At 44.5% G+C, this 19,509-nt stretch overlaps 1 protein-coding gene across 3 annotated transcripts in view; it reads left to right on the top strand.

The window, feature by feature from the left end:
- NCAPH (non-SMC condensin I complex subunit H) overlaps positions 1-18,899 on the top strand; it is a 34,163-nt gene extending 15,264 nt beyond the window's left edge. Inside the window, exons 8-18 of one of the 3 annotated variants that reach the window (XM_045446995.1) lie at positions 772-863; positions 1,577-1,782; positions 5,473-5,621; positions 5,973-6,079; positions 7,005-7,127; positions 9,719-9,829; positions 11,026-11,208; positions 11,867-11,980; positions 14,410-14,501; positions 14,839-14,914; positions 18,373-18,899. In XM_045446995.1, coding sequence (XP_045302951.1) covers positions 772-863; positions 1,577-1,782; positions 5,473-5,621; positions 5,973-6,079; positions 7,005-7,127; positions 9,719-9,829; positions 11,026-11,208; positions 11,867-11,980; positions 14,410-14,501; positions 14,839-14,914; positions 18,373-18,432 — 1,313 coding nt within the window. In that variant the 3' untranslated portion in view covers positions 18,433-18,899. Of the gene's footprint in view, positions 1-771; positions 864-1,576; positions 1,783-5,472; positions 5,622-5,972; positions 6,080-7,004; positions 7,128-9,718; positions 9,830-11,025; positions 11,209-11,866; positions 11,981-14,409; positions 14,502-14,838; positions 14,915-17,570; positions 17,921-18,372 lie in introns of those variants that run through there. The other 2 variants (XM_045446996.1, XM_045446994.1) reach the window with 2 other exon arrangements.
- The last annotated feature ends 610 nt before the right edge of the window (positions 18,900-19,509 follow it).

Raw genomic sequence — 19,509 nt, 5'->3', positions numbered from 1 at the left:
CATGACCTGAGCCAAAATCAAGAGTCAGACACTTAACCGACTGAGCCACCCAGGCGCCCCGATTCTCATCTAAAGTTTTCTAAGTACAGCTGTTTTGTGCTCATGATCTATTTCCAAGTTTATGCTCCCAACTGGGACTTTAATCCTGTGAGGTAACTAGTTTAGTTTGGGACTAAAATAAGTAGCATTGCATGATTGGTTGTGCAGTTAGTACACTTTTTTTTTTTTTTTTTTTGAGAGAGAGAGAGAGTGAGCACAAGCAGGGGAGGGGCAGAGCGAGCGAGGGAGACAGAAGATCGGAAGTGGACTCTGTGCTGACAGCAAAGAGCCCAACGTAGAGCTCAAACTCCCGAGCTGCAAGGTCATGGCCTGTGCTGAAGTCGGACACTCAACTGACTGAGCCACCCAGGTACCCCCAGTTGGTACACTTTTTGGAAGGGTTTTTGATTTCCCAGCTATAGCATAGGGGCACAGAGTCCATTTCAGAGTCAAATGTCTATGCTTCAGGTTTCTGCCCTAATGTTTCAGTAATTCTTGGAATGCCAATGTGGAGCCTGCTTCCAGTGTGGGTATGTCTTTGGAGCACCACCCTCTCCCTGGACAGAAGTCTGTGACCTGGAGCTTGGCCTCCAGCCAGCCTCTGCCACAGAACAAGAGGCAACTGAGCCTCCCATCTCCATCGTGCTGCTCTGGTCGTTCTGAGCAGGGAGGAGTGTGCTCCATCCACATTCTTTGCCATCGTCCCTCTTTGCCATCTTCTGTTCTCTCCAGCGCCCTTGCAACAGTGTGTGGAAGATTGCCAGATCTGCCCTTCCCTGGCCGGGTTCCAGTTCACTAAATGGGACAGCGAGGCACATAATGAGGTGAGTTCAACTTTTAGACTTCTAAGGGCTTTGGGCATTTGTCCAACTGCTCATGGTTTCAGTGAGATGGCCCAAGACAAGTCCTGCCCAGTGAGAACCAAAACTGTGGCATCATTTTTATTTAGCCAAGAGTATAGAAAATATTTCCCTTGGCACTTCTGTAAGGACTAAAACCTGGGGGCTAGGAATGGAGGGTGAGGCAGCCCTGTCATTCCTGGGTGTGCATTTTTTTTAATTAGCTTTACCCTCTAACATGGTTAATTCCAGTCCTCTGGTCTCAGGCTGCTGTCAGGCTCAAGGAATTTCCTGCTCTTCAGGGTTGAGTCCCTTGGCACAGAGTTTCCTGAGAAATTGTCATGTGTAGAGCTTTCCTCTGTATATTTTTAGTATGGCCCCCTTTAGCCTACATACTACCACTTCCGGAATAAATGGTCTCCATGGAAAACAGTTTTCTCTAAACATGTAGTTAATGGATACAGATTCCTGTTTCATGTTTTACAAAATGTGCCTGATGACAATACAGCTTCATCCTGTGCTGCACAATATAAACTTCCTCAGCGCTTTACTATCGTGAGAACGTTGGCTCTGGGGAGGTGGGAGGAGAGTCTGGAAACTCAAATTTTGGGATGAGAAAGGAGTCTGTTCCTCCAGCAGTGGCTGGGGTGGCCGTGGGAATGGGGAGTACTAGAGAACCCTCTCTGTGTCCTCTCCAGTCCGTGTCTGCCCTGGTAGACAAGTTCAAGAAAAACGAACAGGTGTTTGACATCAACGCCGAGGTAGAGGAGGATGACTGCGGGGATTTTCCTGATGGGCCCATGGAGGACGACTTTGATGCGAACGACGAGCCTGAGCACAGCATGGCTGGGGACAACGCTGAGTTCAGGAGCTGGAAGGAACCCTGCCACACTCATAGCTGCCCGTAAGGCTCTCAGGGCCACAGATGTTCCCAGCGGAGTTTTCCATTTGTTCTTTCCCTGCTGAGACATTCGAATTTCATCTCTGAGACTGGCTAGGCTGGCGTGCTGGCCATGTAGTCCACACAGGCTGAGCCGTTCTGACTCACGGAATCACACCTGCCTGTGAATTTGGCTCAGCAACTTAGTGGTTATAAAACTGACACTGTGGGAGTTTGTAAGGATAGAACTAAAATATGTAAAGTGCTGGAAAAAAGTACCCGGGATACAGGAGCTACTTCAGTGGTGGCTCTTGTTACGTGTTTTGGTAGCACAGAGTGTGCTTTCTTTCTACATATGATGCATAGTCTGGCTTTTGGCTACATCACTGCATGTCAGTTATAGACACAAACAGGCTTATGTGCTGCTTACAGAAACAGTGGCCCCTGCCTCTTCAGGGTCAAGCAAAGAAGGGGGGCTGGGCAGTGTTCAGTTACCAGATAGGCAGACCAGGGATAAGCAAAGCAGGGGAAACTAAATAAGCAAATAAAACTGAGCATATTGGGCAGGAGGAATTAGCCTGTAGTAATTTAAATTTTTTATTACTCTAGTAGGCATAGAAGAAAATCAGAGCTTTCTGGGCCTTTTTATACGTACTGAAGAGATTAGTATTGTTTTAATTTTGAATATGGTTTGGAAGCATCATAATCACGTAGTACCAAGGGCCTCTAAAGGTCATGAATAGGCTTGGGTGTGGGAGATTCCATAAGACTACAAACGAACAGTCCCTGTGCCTACAGCAGTTTTGTGTGCCTGTGACTGGGGACAGCTAAGCTGGTTTGCTATGGGGTAAAACCTTAGAAGTTGTCCCGTATAATTTGTCTGCTTATGTGGGAAATGATTTGATTGATAATGTCTCTTCAAATCGGAGTAGATAGTGATGGGCTAAACATTTAGCACCTCAAGGCAAAACTACCATCTAAGACCTTTGGCACCGTCCTTTCTTCTCCTGATTTGTACTATTATTATACTTGCAGTCTTGTCCCCGTTCCCATCCTATCTTCTACAAAGTGAGAAATGGTAGGCAGGTTGGTGGGATTAGCTCTTTTAATATCATTTTCAAATGTCAGAGAACAACTGTTACTTTTCCTGGCATCTGAGGAATTGATGGTAACAAAGGGCTTTAGTTACTTCCATTTTGGTATTTTGAATAAATGTCTCCATTTCTCTCCAGTTTCAAACAGAATGAAATCGTAGAGTCCATCCTACTGAGTGCATTAGGGCCAGGGGGCTTAGGTTCTAGCCTAAGGTTTTGTCCATCTTGAAATCCCTGTCCTTGGCCTGGTGCTGTTCTTTCCCGAGAGCTCAGTCAATATTTAAACTGCACAGACTTGACTCTGTCATTGATAGATGTGAGATGTGGGGCAGAGGCAAGTGGCATCACCTTTTAGGGTCTTGTGTTCTCATCCATAAAATGAAGGGTTTGGACTAGATAATAATAACGTCTGAGCTCATGAGTGCTATATTATTCTGGCTTTGTGCCAGACCCATACCAGGTGCCTTACCTGCATTACCTCACATAATTTACGTAGTGCAGAAAATGTCATTTCTTAAGCCTTACAACAACCTTATCATTAAGTCCTGTTATCCCCACTTCACAGATGGGGGAACAGGCTCAGAGAAGTTAACTAATGGGATGGAGCTGGGTATCACTCAGCACCTTTGGCCAATTCTGGCTGCATGTAATGAACTTTGGATAGTAGGCTCCACCCCAGAGCATTTCACTGAGAGTCCCTGAAGCCAGGCTCTTCGTCACATTTCCCAAACTTTTCCTGGGTGATTGTACTGTGCACCCGTGATGACAACACTGTACTGGACTAAAAGGTCTTTAAGGGCTTCTCTAGCTCAAGGTGGGTTATGGCAGTGCTGAATTATAAGTTCCAGTGTTCTGTAGGATGCCCCATGTTATTGGTCCCTGGATGGCAACACTTGGACAACTGTGCACATCATCTGTTAACAAGGCCGGGCCTGACAGAAGTGTTGTATGTCCAGCAGCATCTTGGGCGCATTCCCTCTTCCTGCAGCAGTGGGCCACGTGTGCTCTAGCCAATCTCTCTGTGTACAGGTGCTTGCTGTGGTTACAGACCTAGTCTATAGTCCGGGGCCCACCACAGCCCGCTCCATGCATGTAAGAATGAAGCATTTTGCTAAGTGCCGGGTGATGCGCTAGAAGACAAATGGGAGGAGACCTTTACCCTGCGGGTTAAAGTGTGATGTGCTGAACTGGTGTTGAATTGAAGGAGGAGCCCTGTGGTGGGGGAGCAGGTAAAAGAAATAGTTCCCCCAGAGGGGATTAGAGAAGCTTGATGGGGGTGGGGGGTAGGCCTTGAAAACTGGATAGACCATGAAGTAGGTTGGTTGTTGAGTCAGGGACTTAGGACCAGTAGGGTGCCTGCCACATAGTATTGTGTATTGTAAGATAAAATGGCTAGAGTTCAAGCCTCAAGGGCCTTAGCCCTGCCCTGGCCCACAGATTCTCAGGAGATGGGGGCCAAGCTCTTTATAGCTTTGCCTATAAGTTCCCAATACATTCCCAGCATGACTGCCAAAACAGAACAGTATCTGTGAGAATTGAGCAGAGATTCTACTGAAGGCATCGTCTTTCTCCCTCCGGAGCTCACAGTGTAGTACAGTTATCAGTAACATGGGCGTTCTACAGACTGGAAATGTGAATTTTTTTGAGCATATTCTTATTTTTAAAATTAAGTTTTAATTGCACAATAATTATACAAATCCAGTTTCCTAGTTTTTAAATAAATATTCTGTAGATACAGGTGAAGTCCCCTGTTAAAGCTTTTTAACCTTATTCCATAAGGTTTGATGTAAAGAGGATTTGTGTATATGGATCGCACAGTATGGATGAAAAACCCCTTGGTGCCTGAAGTTTCCTTGTTACCTTTACCTTTAGAGGGCAGTATAGCAGCACTAACATACTTTCTGATGCGTCAGGGGCCTTTAGGAGAAAGCTACCTCACACATACTAGTACCCTGTAGAAAGGTTGAAAAATCAACCCAAAACTGCCATGCTGGACTGGCCAGTTAGACTTCACACACAGCAAAAATAAAGCTAAGATGGCTTAACGGATTACAAGTGCCCCTCCTCCACCCCGATCATTTGGGGGACAAATTAGAATAACATCTGTTTCACTTTTGGTAGACATTACACTAGTGTTATTGGAGCCCTCACTTTTGGAAGGAGGGTGAAGAAAGAATGAGAGAGAGATTATCATCTTGTGTGGTGGAAAATCTTCCATATGGAAAGATCTTGAAGCTGATTCAGAGAATTGTGTCCAACTCCCAGCTCTGGCATTTTATTAACTGTGCAATCCAACTTTCTCTCTGCCACTTTTCTTGTCTCTCAAGTGGGTAAACTTGCATTTTATGAAGCACTTTAAAACCTCCTTGTATAGCTATGATCATATTGTTATAAAATTAAGAGAAGCAAAAGCACTTTGACTAAGTAAGAACTAAAGGATTTTTAACGATGAAGTATTTATATTGAACTAACTCTTAGAAATCCTGCCCATCTGTGAAAACTGAATAGGTAGTCTTCAGTTGCCTCACATGCTGCTTTACGTGTAAATGCGTGATTGTGTTATATATATTGACGTGTACATGGTTGCACATGTAAAAATGTGATTTCATGTGTGTTACAGGGAAGAAATGATTCCCCTTGGGGATGGAGACATTAGGACCATGTGCCCCCTTCTGTCCATGAAACCTGGAGAATATTCCTATTTTAGTCCCCGTACCATGTCGATGTGGGCTGGCCCGGATCACTGGCGCTTTAGACCCCGACTCAAACGTATGTACTTCTAGATGGAACTTGAACACATAGTGTCAGTGACCATCCAGCATATGTGGGAATGACCACAAGCTTACAAGGCAGGACTCTAGAACTCTGAAGGGCTTGCCAGCGTTATATGTTTTGCATTCTATCTTTGAATGGAAGGGATTAATTAGCATATTTTTTATTGTGTTTTGTTAGCAAGACCACAAATTACCAGTTGATGAGATAGGTATGTGGTTTGCCTTTCCTAATGCCATTATGTTGTTCAGATAAAAATGGTATTTTGCCATTGATAAGGATCTTGCAGAATGGGTAAATATTGTCCACAGAGGTGAACGGTATTGATGTCTGTGTTCATTTCTGCAGATGATGCTGCCTCCAAATCAGAAAACAAAAAGAAGAATACAAAGAAAGATTTTGAAATTGACTTTGATGATGATATTGACTTTGACATATATTTTCGAAAAACAAAGGTTTGTGCTAGATTTATTAGCATATGTGCTTTCTTAAATTACTCTTTTTACTCTTTCTTTTCAGATGTGATTTTTTTTTAATTTTTTTTTTTTTTTTTTTTTTTTTTTTTTTTTTAGTATTTATTTATGTTGAGAGAGACAGAAACAGAATGCGAGTGGGTTAGGGGCAGAGAGAGAGGGAGACACAGAATCCAAAGCCAGCTCCAGCTCCGAGCTGTCAGCACAGAGTCCGATGCAGGGCTCAAACTCATGGGCTGTGAGATCATGGCCTGAGCCGAAGTCAGACGCTCAACCGACTGAGCCACCCAGGCACCCCTAGATGTGATTTTTGTTTTAAGTTTATTTATTATTTTGAGAGAGAGAGAGAGAGCACGAGTGTATATGAGCAAGAGAAGGGCAGAAAGAGAGAGAGAGAGAGAGAGAGAGAGAGAGAGAGAGAATCCCAAGCAGGCTCCGTGCTGTCAGCATGAAGCCCAATGCGGGACTCAAACTCACAAATGGTGACATCCTGCCTTGAGCCGAAATCAAGAGTTGGACACTTAACCAACAGCCACTCAGATGCCCCACAGATGTGATTTTTTAAACAATTAATTACAAATATAAGTTTTAGAGTAGATAGATGGTTTCATTCTCCCTCAGTCTCTAGAGGAATTGAGAAAAAACCCCGTACTCAGTGGCAGATAGAATCAGGTTTAGAATATGAATAATGTCTAGCAAAATCACTCTTTCACATGGAACTGGGAATTCTGACAGTAGACTAGTGCTGCCCAAATCCTTTCCAAGCTCCTTAAAAAATATTCTTATTTTCTTTATATTCTTTATATTCTTTATATTTATATTCTTATATTCTTTATTCTTCTTAAAACATTCTTATTAAAGATGACTAAAAACTTGTTTTTTTTTTTTTGTTTTTTTTTTTTAATAGGCTGCTACTATTCTGACCAAATCCACTTTGGAGAATCAGAATTGGAGAGCTACCACTCTTCCTACGGATTTCCTCTATGAGACTGATAATCTTGTCCAGCTGCATCTCAAACCAGGAACCAGGGTAAGACCAGGATAAGACTGTTCCTTGGTTCGTTCAGGCTGCTGCTGTTGTCTAACCTGCTGATAGCACATCAGAGGTATCGGATGATGGGTAGTGTGACTGTCAGACAGTGCCTTTAAGGAAAAGGAGAGAGCGAGAGGAGAGATGTGTGTTAGCCGAGGGCAGTTACTGGAAGACGCAGTGGGTATAGCAGAGCTAAAGGGAAAGCTTATGGGATAGATGCACACCAAAGATTTGAAATACATCAGTTGGTTAGACCTCCGGATGGACACTGAGCCCTACACGCTGAAATGCTAGGGCGATAAACAATCTTTTGTTGAGGTTCTTACAAGATGTTAGTTATTGCTTGATTCTCTACTTTCTCGTTGAGGTGGTGGATTCACTAGGCAGATGCTGTCCCCAGCCCACGTTGCCTTCCTCATGGTCAGGGTGTGGACGGGGTGTAGACTGTGACATGAGGGGTGATGTAGGTGCCAGTGTCTGACTGTGCAGTCCTCAGGGAGTTCTCCAGTGCTGCGCAACCTTCCTGGCTCCTCTGTTAAGATAAGCACTCCAGACCACTTGGTGCTGTACCTAGTCGCTGTTTGCTTCATCTGCCTGTGTTCTTCTGGTGATGCTGGTAGCAAGCGCATGTCACTGTTGCCAGGGTAACCAGTCAGTGGTTCAAGCTAGGTTTCATTTATCTAGACCCCCGTTCATTTGCATTCCTGGTGGTTCTAGTCTTGTGGCGTCATATACACAAACTGTCTTCAGTTTCCTCTTCCTTATTTTGCCTCTTTCTGTACAAGACCGTAATGATATGTATACAGCTCCCCCAAATCACTGATATCTCACATTGTGTTTTTGTAAACCAACAGTAATTTATTTTCCTTTTTAATCAATACTGTTTACTTAATAGAAATATTCTTAAAATTGCAGAAAGAGATACAAAACCGCAGTACGAGAAAGTATGGCTATGGTCAGTATTGGTAAGATGCTAGCCCCCTCGTTCTGATCAGAAAGTGGAACCCTGTGGCGGAAGAGCAGGATGGTAGGACACTTCTCAAACCTTGCCCCGCCTGCAGCTGCTCTCTGTGGCCACAAGCCACCCCCTTTTCCCTCAAGCCCTTATTGTGAACATTTGAAGATTGTGACCTTCGGTGGGAATTTGCATATTCAGATGTTAAGATGGTAGAACAAAGTCATTGAGACATTGCATTCCAGGGGGTGGTTTTTTGTTTTTTGTTTTATGATTGTCTCTTATAGAAGAAAGAACTTTTGCTTCTGATTGTCCATGGGAACAAATTCACTGTGTGTGGTAGGGCAGCCAGGCAGCAGGAGCTGGAGATCCCTGACCTTCCCAGCAGAGTTACACTGGGAAAATGACTGTTAAGCTCTGGAAACCCTGGAAATTAGATGCTGGATTAATAAGCACTATTTGATTAGAGACTATACAGATCAACCACCCATCCAGTTTAATATCTTGCAAGGGGATTCTAATGGCAACCGCTGTCATGTTCCCTTCCTGAAACACTTTTTGTAGACTATGGACAATTTAGAGTGTGCCTCGAGGAGAGTATCCTAAATGGAGAGAGATTAAGAAACAGTGTTATAGGAGGAACAGTGGAAGAAAATAGACAATAAATTCCTATTGTTGAATATTATTTTTGGATTTGTATTATAAAAACATTGTGAAGGGTTTTTTTGGCTGCTTTTGGGTATAGAGTTGTATTAAAATATTCAGTATGCTTTGTAAACTACATACCTTCAGCCTCATGTCCTTCTCCCCAAAGAAACCCCTCAGGCAAAAATCACTGGTCTAACGATCAGCAAATATCTGAAGGGCTGTGGTCACAGGCATTCCCAAAGGAGGAGGCAGACTTGTTCTCTGAGGCTCTGGAAGGCAGAACAAGGACCCTGTGTGTAACAACAGGGGAAAAAGCTGGATGTTTCTTCTTATGATTGTCCCAGAAATGAGACAGGCTGCCTGTGAATTAAAATTGTGAATGGGTTTTCTCAGAATTGCTCGAGCAGCAACCAAGTTGACTTCTTTTCAGATAGCTTTAGGCAGTTTTGTTTTTAATGAAGAAACCCTTTCCAATAAAGTTGTGCACAGACCTAATTGCACACCAGCTCTCTGGTTTATTTGGGTTGGATGGAGTCTCCAAGCCCTGCTACCCCAGGGCTTGCTCTAGAACGGAGCTGTGCAGTTGAAGTTGTCAGGATTAAGATGACTTTTCAGGGCGCTTAGAACTCTAAAATTCTATAATTCTATTTATTTATTTATTTATTTATTCATTCATTCATACATTTTTATTGTTGAGAGACAGAGTATGAGCAGGGAAGGGGCAGAGAGAGAGGGAGACACAGAATCTGAAGCAAGTTCCAGGCTCTGGGCTGTCAGCACAGAGCCCAACGTGGGGCTCGAGCTCACGAACCGTGAGATCATGACCTGAGATGAAGTCAGATGCTTAATTGGCTAAGCCACCCAGGCACCCCTAAAATTCTATAATTCTAGGAGATTGATCATAAGAAGTAAGGTTATTGTCCATCTTAGTTTAGAGATGTTTCCTAGAAATTGCTTTCTACAGTTATTCTTTCCTTCATTCTAGTTACTTAAGATGGCCCAAGGCCAGAGGGCAGGAACTGAACATTATGAAGAAATTGGAGACTATGATTACAACAACCCTAACGACACCTCCAACTTTTGCCCTGGATTACAGGTAAAGGAGAGAAGAGCTCTGTCCTCTCTTCTAAGCGGAAGAGCCTTCTTTCCTATATGGTGGAAAGCTGCAGGAAATTCTAAATCAGGTGGGGAGTTTGTGGCTGCCTGCCCTGCCCCAGGCATCAGGGAATGAGCAAAGCTGAGGAAACAGCCAAAACCTTGGCCTGCTTTGCCGCCAGTCCTACATGCGGAAAGCGAATGATCATACTCCAATAAACCAGTCAATATCTTTAGCCTGTGCAAAGCACTTATCTTGGCTATTTTGGGATTTCAAAGGAAAATACTCTTCCTGCTCTGAGGAGCTAGTATTTCGGCTAGGGAGACAGAGCACATAGACATCTGAAGATGGTGTGATCTGATAGGCAAAAAGTCTATGGGGTAGATTCAGGAGACCAGGCTTCTAGCTCTGATTTTGGTTCTTACATTGCAAACTTATACAAACTACTCCCCAAATTTAGATCTAGGTTTAGGCTGAATAATCTCAGTATTCCTATTGTGAGTCCACCAATGAGATAGCAAATGTAAATAACAGAAAGGGGGAAAATATTAAGCCTCATCTGTGTCCCTGTAGGGAGAGGGACAACAACTGCAGAATAGTTTGTTCACCTTACCATCTTACGTGGAGAATTGTGTTGTTACATTTTAGTGAAAATCCAGACCTCTTGAGTGCTTCTCAAACTTTCCGGGTGTTTAAAAATCACCCTAAAAAGGAATCACCGCTAAAAACAAGTCCTGGGTCCCAGCCCAGAGATCTGATCCATTCCTGCTGGCCTTGGTCCAAGAATGAATTTTTCATGGCTCCCGGACAGGAATCCTGTGGCCGGCTGGAGACCCCTGGCGACTCTTGGGCTCACATTGGATGAGGGATGTGGGTCAGATCTCCAGTGTTTCAAGAATGCTATCTATAAAATGAAATCTTAAGTTGGCCTGAAGCCAAAGGTGATACTGGCAGTTGTGATTATTGAATTCCTTTCAATTTGCTCTAGAGGTCTTAGTTAACAGATAGCTTTCCTCTTAGGGTTTATGTATAACAGGAAGATAAATAGAGGCACCTAGAAGTCCATCGTAGGCTTGACTCACACAATGAACTCTCAGGTGCTCTGCTCTTGATGTGTAAATACAGTCTTTTTCAAGGATACTTCTAAGCCTCTCAGACAGCTTCTGCCAAACTTGAAGAACTGTTTTCTTGCCCAGGCTGCTGACAGTGATTATGAAGAGTCGGATGATTTATTTGTGGGACCAGTTGGGACCTTTGACCTTACATCTTGCCATCCACCTAAAACAACACAAGAGAATGATGATATCCCTGAAGTCCAAGGATTGGACATCACCTCTTATGGGGAGTCGAATCTGGTAGCTGAACCTCAGAAGGTAGAGGTGAAAGCTGAGAATTACATTGTTTGCCTGAGATCTATTTAATTTGCCTCCTATATGAGAGTCATATTGGTCTGGGCTTGATTTTTTTTTTTTTTTTCCCCCTCCATTTTAAGTCGTTACTCTCTAAGTGGCTGACTCTTAAGTAGGGCTGTGTTGGGAATGAGCTGATGCTAATTAAGTATGTGTAGAACTAGTCATCTCTCTAGAGATTGTGATAAACCATATAACTAGGAGCAAAGTGGTAAAGTATGTGAATGAAGGCTGCAGGCAGGGAAAGTCGGTTTCTGTGCTGATTGCGTGAGGCTAGCTATTTGTCTCTGGAAAATCTTGGCCAGATTCAATTTGTATTAAATTATCATGCATTAAGCATCTGTCCCATACCAAGTGACAGGCTTGGTGATTTCATATATATTTGATTGACCTATGTCTCTTTCCAGGTTAGTCTTAATGTAGATTATACTTGATCAACAAGAAATTAGGTTAAAGGAAGAGACTCTATTTTGGTATATCCAAAGGAAGTTCTAGAACTCCTTGGATTAAACCAAACTAGATTCTTTATTTGAACTCCAGACTTTTGATTTTACAATGGGTTGATAGTAAATGTTTTTTTTTTTTTTTTTATTTTACTCAGTTTTACTTGGTTATATATCTATTGCAGGTAAATAAAATTGAAATTCATTATGCCAAGACTGCCAAAAAGATGGACATGAAGAAGTTGAAGCAAAGCATGTGGAGTTTGCTGACAGAGTTCTCCAAGCATGCAGACGCGGAGGTAACATGTTCGGCTTACTCTCTAGGTGCCCGGCATGTGGGAGGGGAATAGCTCGTGGTTAAGGCTCTAAGATCAATGGCGTGAATTCAGAAAGCTTTCATTCAGAAATACTAAGAAACTTCACACCTCTGAAAGAGAAATGAACCAAGTATATGAACATGCAAGTCACACGAAAGGCGATGCAGATGGTAAACTAGTGCACGTGACATTATTCAGCCTTGCTGGTCATCAAAAAATACAGATGAAAGCATTTTAGGCTCCTTTAAAATAGCAACTTTAGCAGTTAAACAGTTTTTTCAGTACAGAGTTGAGGAAAAGCTTGGAGTACTTACTCACTGCTGGTGCAATTTAAGTTGATAAATGACCCTTTTGGAAAGCAAATTCTAACATCTCAGGTGCCATAAAATGTTTAAGCCCTTTGATCTAATACTTCTTGATTTGGGAAATATAATCAAAGTAGTAAAATAGTAAAAAACAATTTTGTCAAATTGTCTCTTTCTCCTTCAGAACAAGGTGAAACCTTGACTGACTCCAACTAAATGGAACTCTCAGTTAACCAGAATCCTTCCATCCTCTCTATTGGACCGCTAATGCTCAGACAATGTTCTGAGCTTTCCAAACCCAACCCGTTCTCCTATACCTTCTCCTGTTGGCTGAGAAGTGAAAATCATGCTTTGACTGAGGACCCTGAGTTGTGTAGTCCTACATATCAGCTAAGGCTCCAATCATATGCCTAAAACTGAATAGGATGCAAATGTAAGGGAAATGCACTTTTTACAAAGTAGAAAAGGGGTGGGGTGCCTGGGTAGCTCAGTCGGTTAAGTGTCCGACTTTGGCTCAGGTTATGATCTCACAGCTTATGAGTTTGAGCCCCGCATCAGGCTCTGATGACAGCTCAGTGACCGGAGCCTGCTTTGGATTCTGTGTCTCCCTCTTTCTCTGCCCCTCTCCCGCTCACACTCTGTCTTTGTCTCTCTCTCAAAAATAAATAATAAGGGGCGCCTGGGTGGCGCAGTCGGTTAAGCGTCCGACTTCAGCCAGGTCACGATCTCGCGGTCTGTGAGTTCGAGCCCCGCGTCGGGCTCTGGGCTGATGGCTCAGAGCCTGGAGCCTGTTTCCGATTCTGTGTCTCCCTCTCTCTCTGCCCCTCCCCCGTTCATGCTCTGTCTCTCTCTGTCCCAAAAATAAACGTTGAAAAAAAAAATTAAAAAAAAAAAAAAAAAATAAATAAATAAATAAATAATAAAACATCTTAAAAAATTAAAAATAAAAAAAAAAGTAGGAAAGGGGTTCTGCGTAAACTTTGAGTTTATTTATTTATATATTTATTTTCAAGATTTACTTATTTTTTTTAAGTTTTTTTTTTTTTTTTTTTTTTTAAGCGTTTGTTTATTTTTGAAAGAGAGAGACAGAGCACAAGCTGGGAAGGGGCAGAGAGAGAGACACACACAGAAGCAGGCTCCAGGCTGTGAACTGTCAGCACAGAGCCTGTTGCGGGGCTGGAACTCACAGAGATCATGACCTGAGCCAAAGTCGGATGCTTAACTGATTGAGCCACCGAGACGCCCCTAAAGATTTATTTTATTTTTAGAGAGACAGCATGCGACCAGAGATGGGGGGTGGGGGGAAGGAGGGAGAAGGAGAGAGGGAGGGAGCGAGGGAATATCTTAAACAGGCTCCATGCTCAGCACAGAGCCCGATGTGGGGCTTGAAACCACAACCCTGGGATCATGACCTGAGCCAAAATTGAGTTGGACACTCAACTGACTGCGCCACTCAGGCACCCCAAACTTTGAATTTAAACAACTTAGAATACCCTCTACTCCAGGGATTATGGTTAACTAAGAATTTATTCTTTTTTAAAAAGTCTTTTATCACGAAAATACTCAAACATATTAGTAGAGAGAGAATAGTATAGTGAACACCTACTTCTGATAACTATCGCTGTTTTATGTATACTGTCACCCATCCTGTCCTGCCTCCCCATCCCACCCACCATGTACACATTCTGAATTATTGTAACACAAATACGAGACATGACATCCTTTGATAACTGCTTGCCGTATGGATTATGGATTCTGTGCTGCCCTTGGCTGCGTTAGGCCAGTTGAAACTATAAATGATCATGGCTTTTGTTGGTTTGTACTTTTTTTCCTCAGAGAAAACTAGAAGACTTTTTGCAGTTTTTCCTTTACTGGGATTACATTGACATTGACATCAACATTTACCATCACTTGGTAGTCAGTGTCCTGGTGCAGGACTAAGGAATGGAGTCCTCTTATGGGTCCCTTTTCTTTAAGATGTAACTTAGAAAATGTGGTTTCATTCAGATGTAGACTTTTTGGAGATACAATCTTTAGGTTTATGTTGCTTTCTCGAAAGTGAACTGGTCCTACATATCGGAGTTGTCAATATCCTTCTTCTGTTAGACAAACCACAGTGAAACTGGAAAAGAAGGGGACATGGGAAAGGTGGCTGATGAGAAGATGCTCAGCGGGCTCACAAAGGACCTGCAGAAGAGGTGCGTGCCAGTGACCGCAGGGCTGACAGACCCTCTGCACACGCTCTGCTCTTTTAATACTTGGGGCAGTTTTTCTGTGTCTTCTTTGCATTGTGAAATGAGTTAATAGAGACCAACTTTTAAAAAGGCATTTTTCTGCACCATTGGCTGGAATGGGACAAGTGGTATTTTATTTCCAAATGAGAAACTAGAAGAACCTGCTTATAAAATGCATCTGAAATATTTCTTTGTTTCTGCTTAGTTTGTTCACTGGACATGTGTATTCATACTTGATGAAAGAGCCTTTGTTCCTAGAACTGCAGTGACCCAGCTAAATACTTGCCTCTTTGTTTTATAGCTTGCCTCCCCTTATGGCTCAGAACCTCTCTATACCTCTGGCCTTTGCCTGTCTCCTACATTTAGCCAATGAAAAGGTAGGTAAATCTGGTAAGCGTGGGAGTATTCTTTGTTCATAGCAACCTGTTTGAGCTCTTAATTAGATCTCTCACGGGCAACCTCATAGGACATCTTAAATACAGTGACTTATGCAGTACTTTCAACCCAGAGGATTGACCATGCACTTAGAAGTAACTTAGAGGGGCGCCTGGGTGGCGCAGTCGGTTAAGCGTCCGACTTCAGCCAGGTCACGATCTCGCGGTCCGTGAGTTCGAGCCCCGCGTCAGGCTCTGGGCTGATGGCTCAGAGCCTGGAGCCTGTTTCTGATTCTGTGTCTCCCTCTCTCTCTGCCCCTCCCCCGTTCATGCTCTGTCTCTCTCTGTCCCAAAAATAGATAAACATTGAAAAAAAAAAATAAAAAAAAATTAAAAAAAAAAAGAAGTAACTTAGAAAAAGGCCACTGGGTGTGATTAGCAATGAAAATAATAAGGAGGACCCAAGTGGGGAAATTTTTAGGTGCTGAATTGTGATCTGTCAGTTCCCAACTTTAAAACATAAAGTGCTTTTGTATTTTGGGGTGTCGGAGGCTTTAAAGGGCAAATCCTGCCGGTGCCAAAGTCAAGACACATGGAGATGTGGTGGAGGACAGAGGGCCAGGTGAGGATGAAAGGAAAATTGATGCAGGGAGAGGATAGTGAGACATGGAGGCCATGGCCAGCAGGGCCGCACCACCAACAATGCCAGGCTCCGCGGTGTGCCACGCCAGCCAGCAGAACTGAGCAGCTGTGGCACAGTCACCAGAAGAGCGGGCAGGGACCCATCTTCCCGAGAGTGTGGTGGTAGCTACCCAGGAGGCAGCCCGGTGAGGCAGCCAGCAACAAGCCCCAATAAGTGGCACTGCGTGAGGCTTTGTACCCTTTGTATCCTTTCGTGTCCTTAGGCAGCTGGTCCCTCACGTAGACTTTGGCTCTCGAAGTAGAGCATCACTAGGGCTGGGCGTGTCTTGCTGCTATCGTGCACCACAGCTGTGGATTCTAACCTCCTCCAAGACTGGAACCCTGCCCCAGAGCCGAGAGTGTGGCGCCTGTCTGAACACCGAAGAGTGGTTTGAGAGGATTGATAAGATTGCACTGGAATGCCAGCAAAAATGGGGTGCTGCAGAAGCACCCAGGATTTCCTGTGTGCCAGTGCCTGACCTCTGGCCTCGTAATTAAAATGACGCAACGATGATTGGCTGTTTCGCGGCTCTGGACTTGCTTGGACCGACTGCTGGGCCCGAAGGCGAGAGGTTCCCTTGCAGGATGACCCGTGTAGGATAGCCTTCAGCCTATCCACGCGGACCTACCACTGGGAGTCAGGGACCACTTTTTCTCTTTCGAAGCTCATGACCTCACTGAAGAAGAAGAAAGTGTCCATTTGGCAGAAGCTAGTTTTGAGGCTGGGTGGGGAAGAGATGTGGAAGAGCCAGTGAGCCAGGACAGGTGCTGCGTGTGTGCACCTACGGTGCTGACTGTTGGGCCCGGGCGTTCACTACTGAGGCGTGAACAGAGCAACCCAGCTTAGCTTCTGACGGGAAGAGCTTATACATTAGAGCCACCGTGGTTGATTGTTGACCCAGGAACATTGAACTCACATGGCTGCCGGGTGAAAGGTAGTAAGCAGCAGTGGCTGACTGGAGAGATCATGTGCCCTGTTCAGAAGTCCTGAAGACAAGGCTAGGGGACACACAGCCCCATCCGTGGTTGTGGGAGATGGCAGTGAGAATGGCTCCGTGTGATTCTTGACATGTTCCAACTTATCCAATGTCGGAAGCAAACTACATGAAGAAAGAATAACTAGGAGGAAAAAAAAACCAAAAAGATATTATCATCCTGACAAGAAATCCACAAATGGCTCTGAGGAGGATTCCCCATCTGAAGAGGAGGGCACATAAGCCATCCATCTGTCTGACATTCAGAAGTGTGACTGTAAAGCTGTTCTGGGGGAGGCCTGGAACCTCACACCATCTTTACGGACGTAGGTGCTGGTGAACTCTCCCACTGGGTGTGTTCTCCTAGCACACACAGGTTCCTAAAGCACAGGGTGCCCCCAAAGCTCAGAAACCCTCATCTTGAGTCCAAACGAAGAATGTTACTGATTTCACTCAATTGCACCAGTCTGAGAATCGGTGGTGCCCTGGGCTGTGTGTCTCTGCAGAAGCCTGCCTCTTCCCTGTGAGAGAGCGGCTGTATGATCTACACTCGGTTCCCAAATAGACTGGGCCGAGGAAACCCTGCTAAAAAGCATCGGTGATTTTGTGGCCTCACTGAGGCACATAATGCTCTGGCTCCAGCACTGCGCTGCTTCCCCCAACAGCAGGGCCGGGATTGTTGTGCTGTGATCGAGTGTGTCTTTAGGGGCCCAGAGCACTCAGAATTTAAAGGATGGGGAGATGGCACCAGACCAGAAACCCTTGGGCTAAGCGCTGAGGGAGGCCATTGCTGGGTCTTGGCTTTGGGCTGTTTGAGAAGATTTGACTGTAACATTGACCCTGTCAGTTACCATGATAGTCTGCAGGGGTCTGTGGTAACTCAGTTTAGAACCACCAAGAGAAATTTCACAACGCTTAATACCAGAACATGACTCTTTTGTGGCCTTCTTTCTCCCTGTCTTTCATTCCCATCTGGACTCTTCATCAGCCACTCTGGGAATGAGCTCCCCTGAGAAGTGCGATGGGGCTTGGGGTGCAGTGGTGGACGCTGGGTCTCCTCTACCTCTGTGGGCCTGAGTGCCAATATGGTGTGACTGATTAGCCAAACCTGAACCGCTTCTGGAACCTGAGTCGTAGAAGTCACACTTCAGGGGGTATGATTTCAGCTTTCCATCGTTAGCAGTACAGGAAGGTGAACCAGAAAGGGTGGTGTGGTTGCTGAGTGCCAGCACATCGTGCCTGCCTCCAGTGCCAAGTGAGGGGAGGTATGCTTGTGGTGAGCTTAGGCAAGACAGGCCTCTGGCAATTGTTTGGTCCTAAAGGAAACAAGTGCCTGGGATTGGTGGGGAATTCATGGGGTGGGAGAGTGGGGGTGTTAGGTGGGGGAAGAGCTGAGAGGTAGGGAAAGGCCTGAGCAGATGGAGCGAGGGGGCTGTCACGGCCGTCCTCAGGGATGAGGTTATGGGGCAGGGAGGGGGAGGGCCTGGACAAGGCCACATATGGACAGGGTTAACAAGCATGTGTTGTGTCTCCTGGTGGCTTCCCATCCACTTTTCGTTCCTTCCAGAGCAAATAGCTTAGCTCTTGGGCCCGTTACAGAGAGAGGTTGTTGCAGGAACCAGCACCAGGAAGTCTTTCTTTTTGCCTTTTTTCCCCCTGCAGTTGGCAAGGATTTGCAATTAGCTTTATTATGCAAGTAATATTTGCTATAACATAATTTTCTTACAATCATGGGACTAAGTTCATTCTTTGTCACCACCCTGTTACCTTGATTAGAATCTGTTCATGTGTTTGACCTTCCTTCAGAATCTAAAGCTGGAAGGAACTGAGGACCTTTCCGACATTCTTGTGAGGCAAGGGGATTGAGTTTGCCCGAGAAGAGTTGGCAGAAAGGGGCTCATCGCTTCTTCGGTGACCAGGACGTCCCCACTCTGGGTGCTGCAAGTGTGGCAGGCCTGTGGCAAGGCTGTAGCCCACTACCAAAGTGCCAGGTTTTTTATCTGTTGCTCTTCCCTTCTCTTCCTCACGGTCTGGGAACCAGCACCCTGAAGCTCTTTGATTAAAGTTTCCTGCCCTGTGGTGACCACAGGGAGGAGATGGTGAGGGCACTGTTCTTGATTATGAAAACCTATATCCATGTTTTGAATTCATGTCTAGTTTTTGCCTCCTCAGTTGATCTTTGTTTTTTTCCACACTTTTGTAGAAAATTGTTTCCCAGTAGGCACTGGTTGTCTTTAAACAGCTGTCTAAGCCATGTACATAAAATACATCGTCTGTGCACTTACAAATGTATATATGTTATGTCTGCTTAAATAAAATCATTCTGAATCATATGCCTGACAAAATATTTGACTATCTTCTAGAAAAGTTTTAGAGCTGGTGCTTTCCCTTAAGGGGGTTGCAGTCTTGTTAGCTTGATGAGGTACCTGTGTGTCAGTAAAGGCAGGAAACACTTAAGGGCTGAGAAGATTGGTCTTGTAACAGTAGAGGACAAAGAAACCACTGGCTGGAGGTTCAGATTTCCAGATTGGGTCCATTGGGCCTATGAATTCTGCTGGAGGGTGATGGTGGTAAAAATTGCTAACCTTTGTTAAGCGGCTACCTCCCGTGGATTACTTCACTCAGCCTTCTTAGCATCTCTGTGAGGAACATAGTTTCATCACTCACATCTTACAGAGGAGAAATAGGTACTTGAAGGTAAAGGAACCTGCCTAAGGGCAGACAGCTGTCAGAGACTGATCTTGAACTAATGTGCTTCTTAGAGTCTGTTCTTAGCCACTGGTACTATATGCTGCTCAGATCACAGGCTCTGCCTGTAGACATTGATCCAAGTAATTCTCTCCTTGGCAGGTCCTCCGTCTATCAGAGCACCCTGTCACCACTCACTGGGTAAATAGAGATCTTGGATGTTAGATCAGAAGCAGTGAGGTATTTGATTGGCAA

This window comes from Leopardus geoffroyi, chromosome A3 (genome assembly GCF_018350155.1).
Source record: "Leopardus geoffroyi isolate Oge1 chromosome A3, O.geoffroyi_Oge1_pat1.0, whole genome shotgun sequence".
Taxonomy (NCBI): domain Eukaryota; kingdom Metazoa; phylum Chordata; class Mammalia; order Carnivora; family Felidae; genus Leopardus; species Leopardus geoffroyi.
This window is presented reverse-complemented; position numbering and strand designations above follow the sequence as displayed.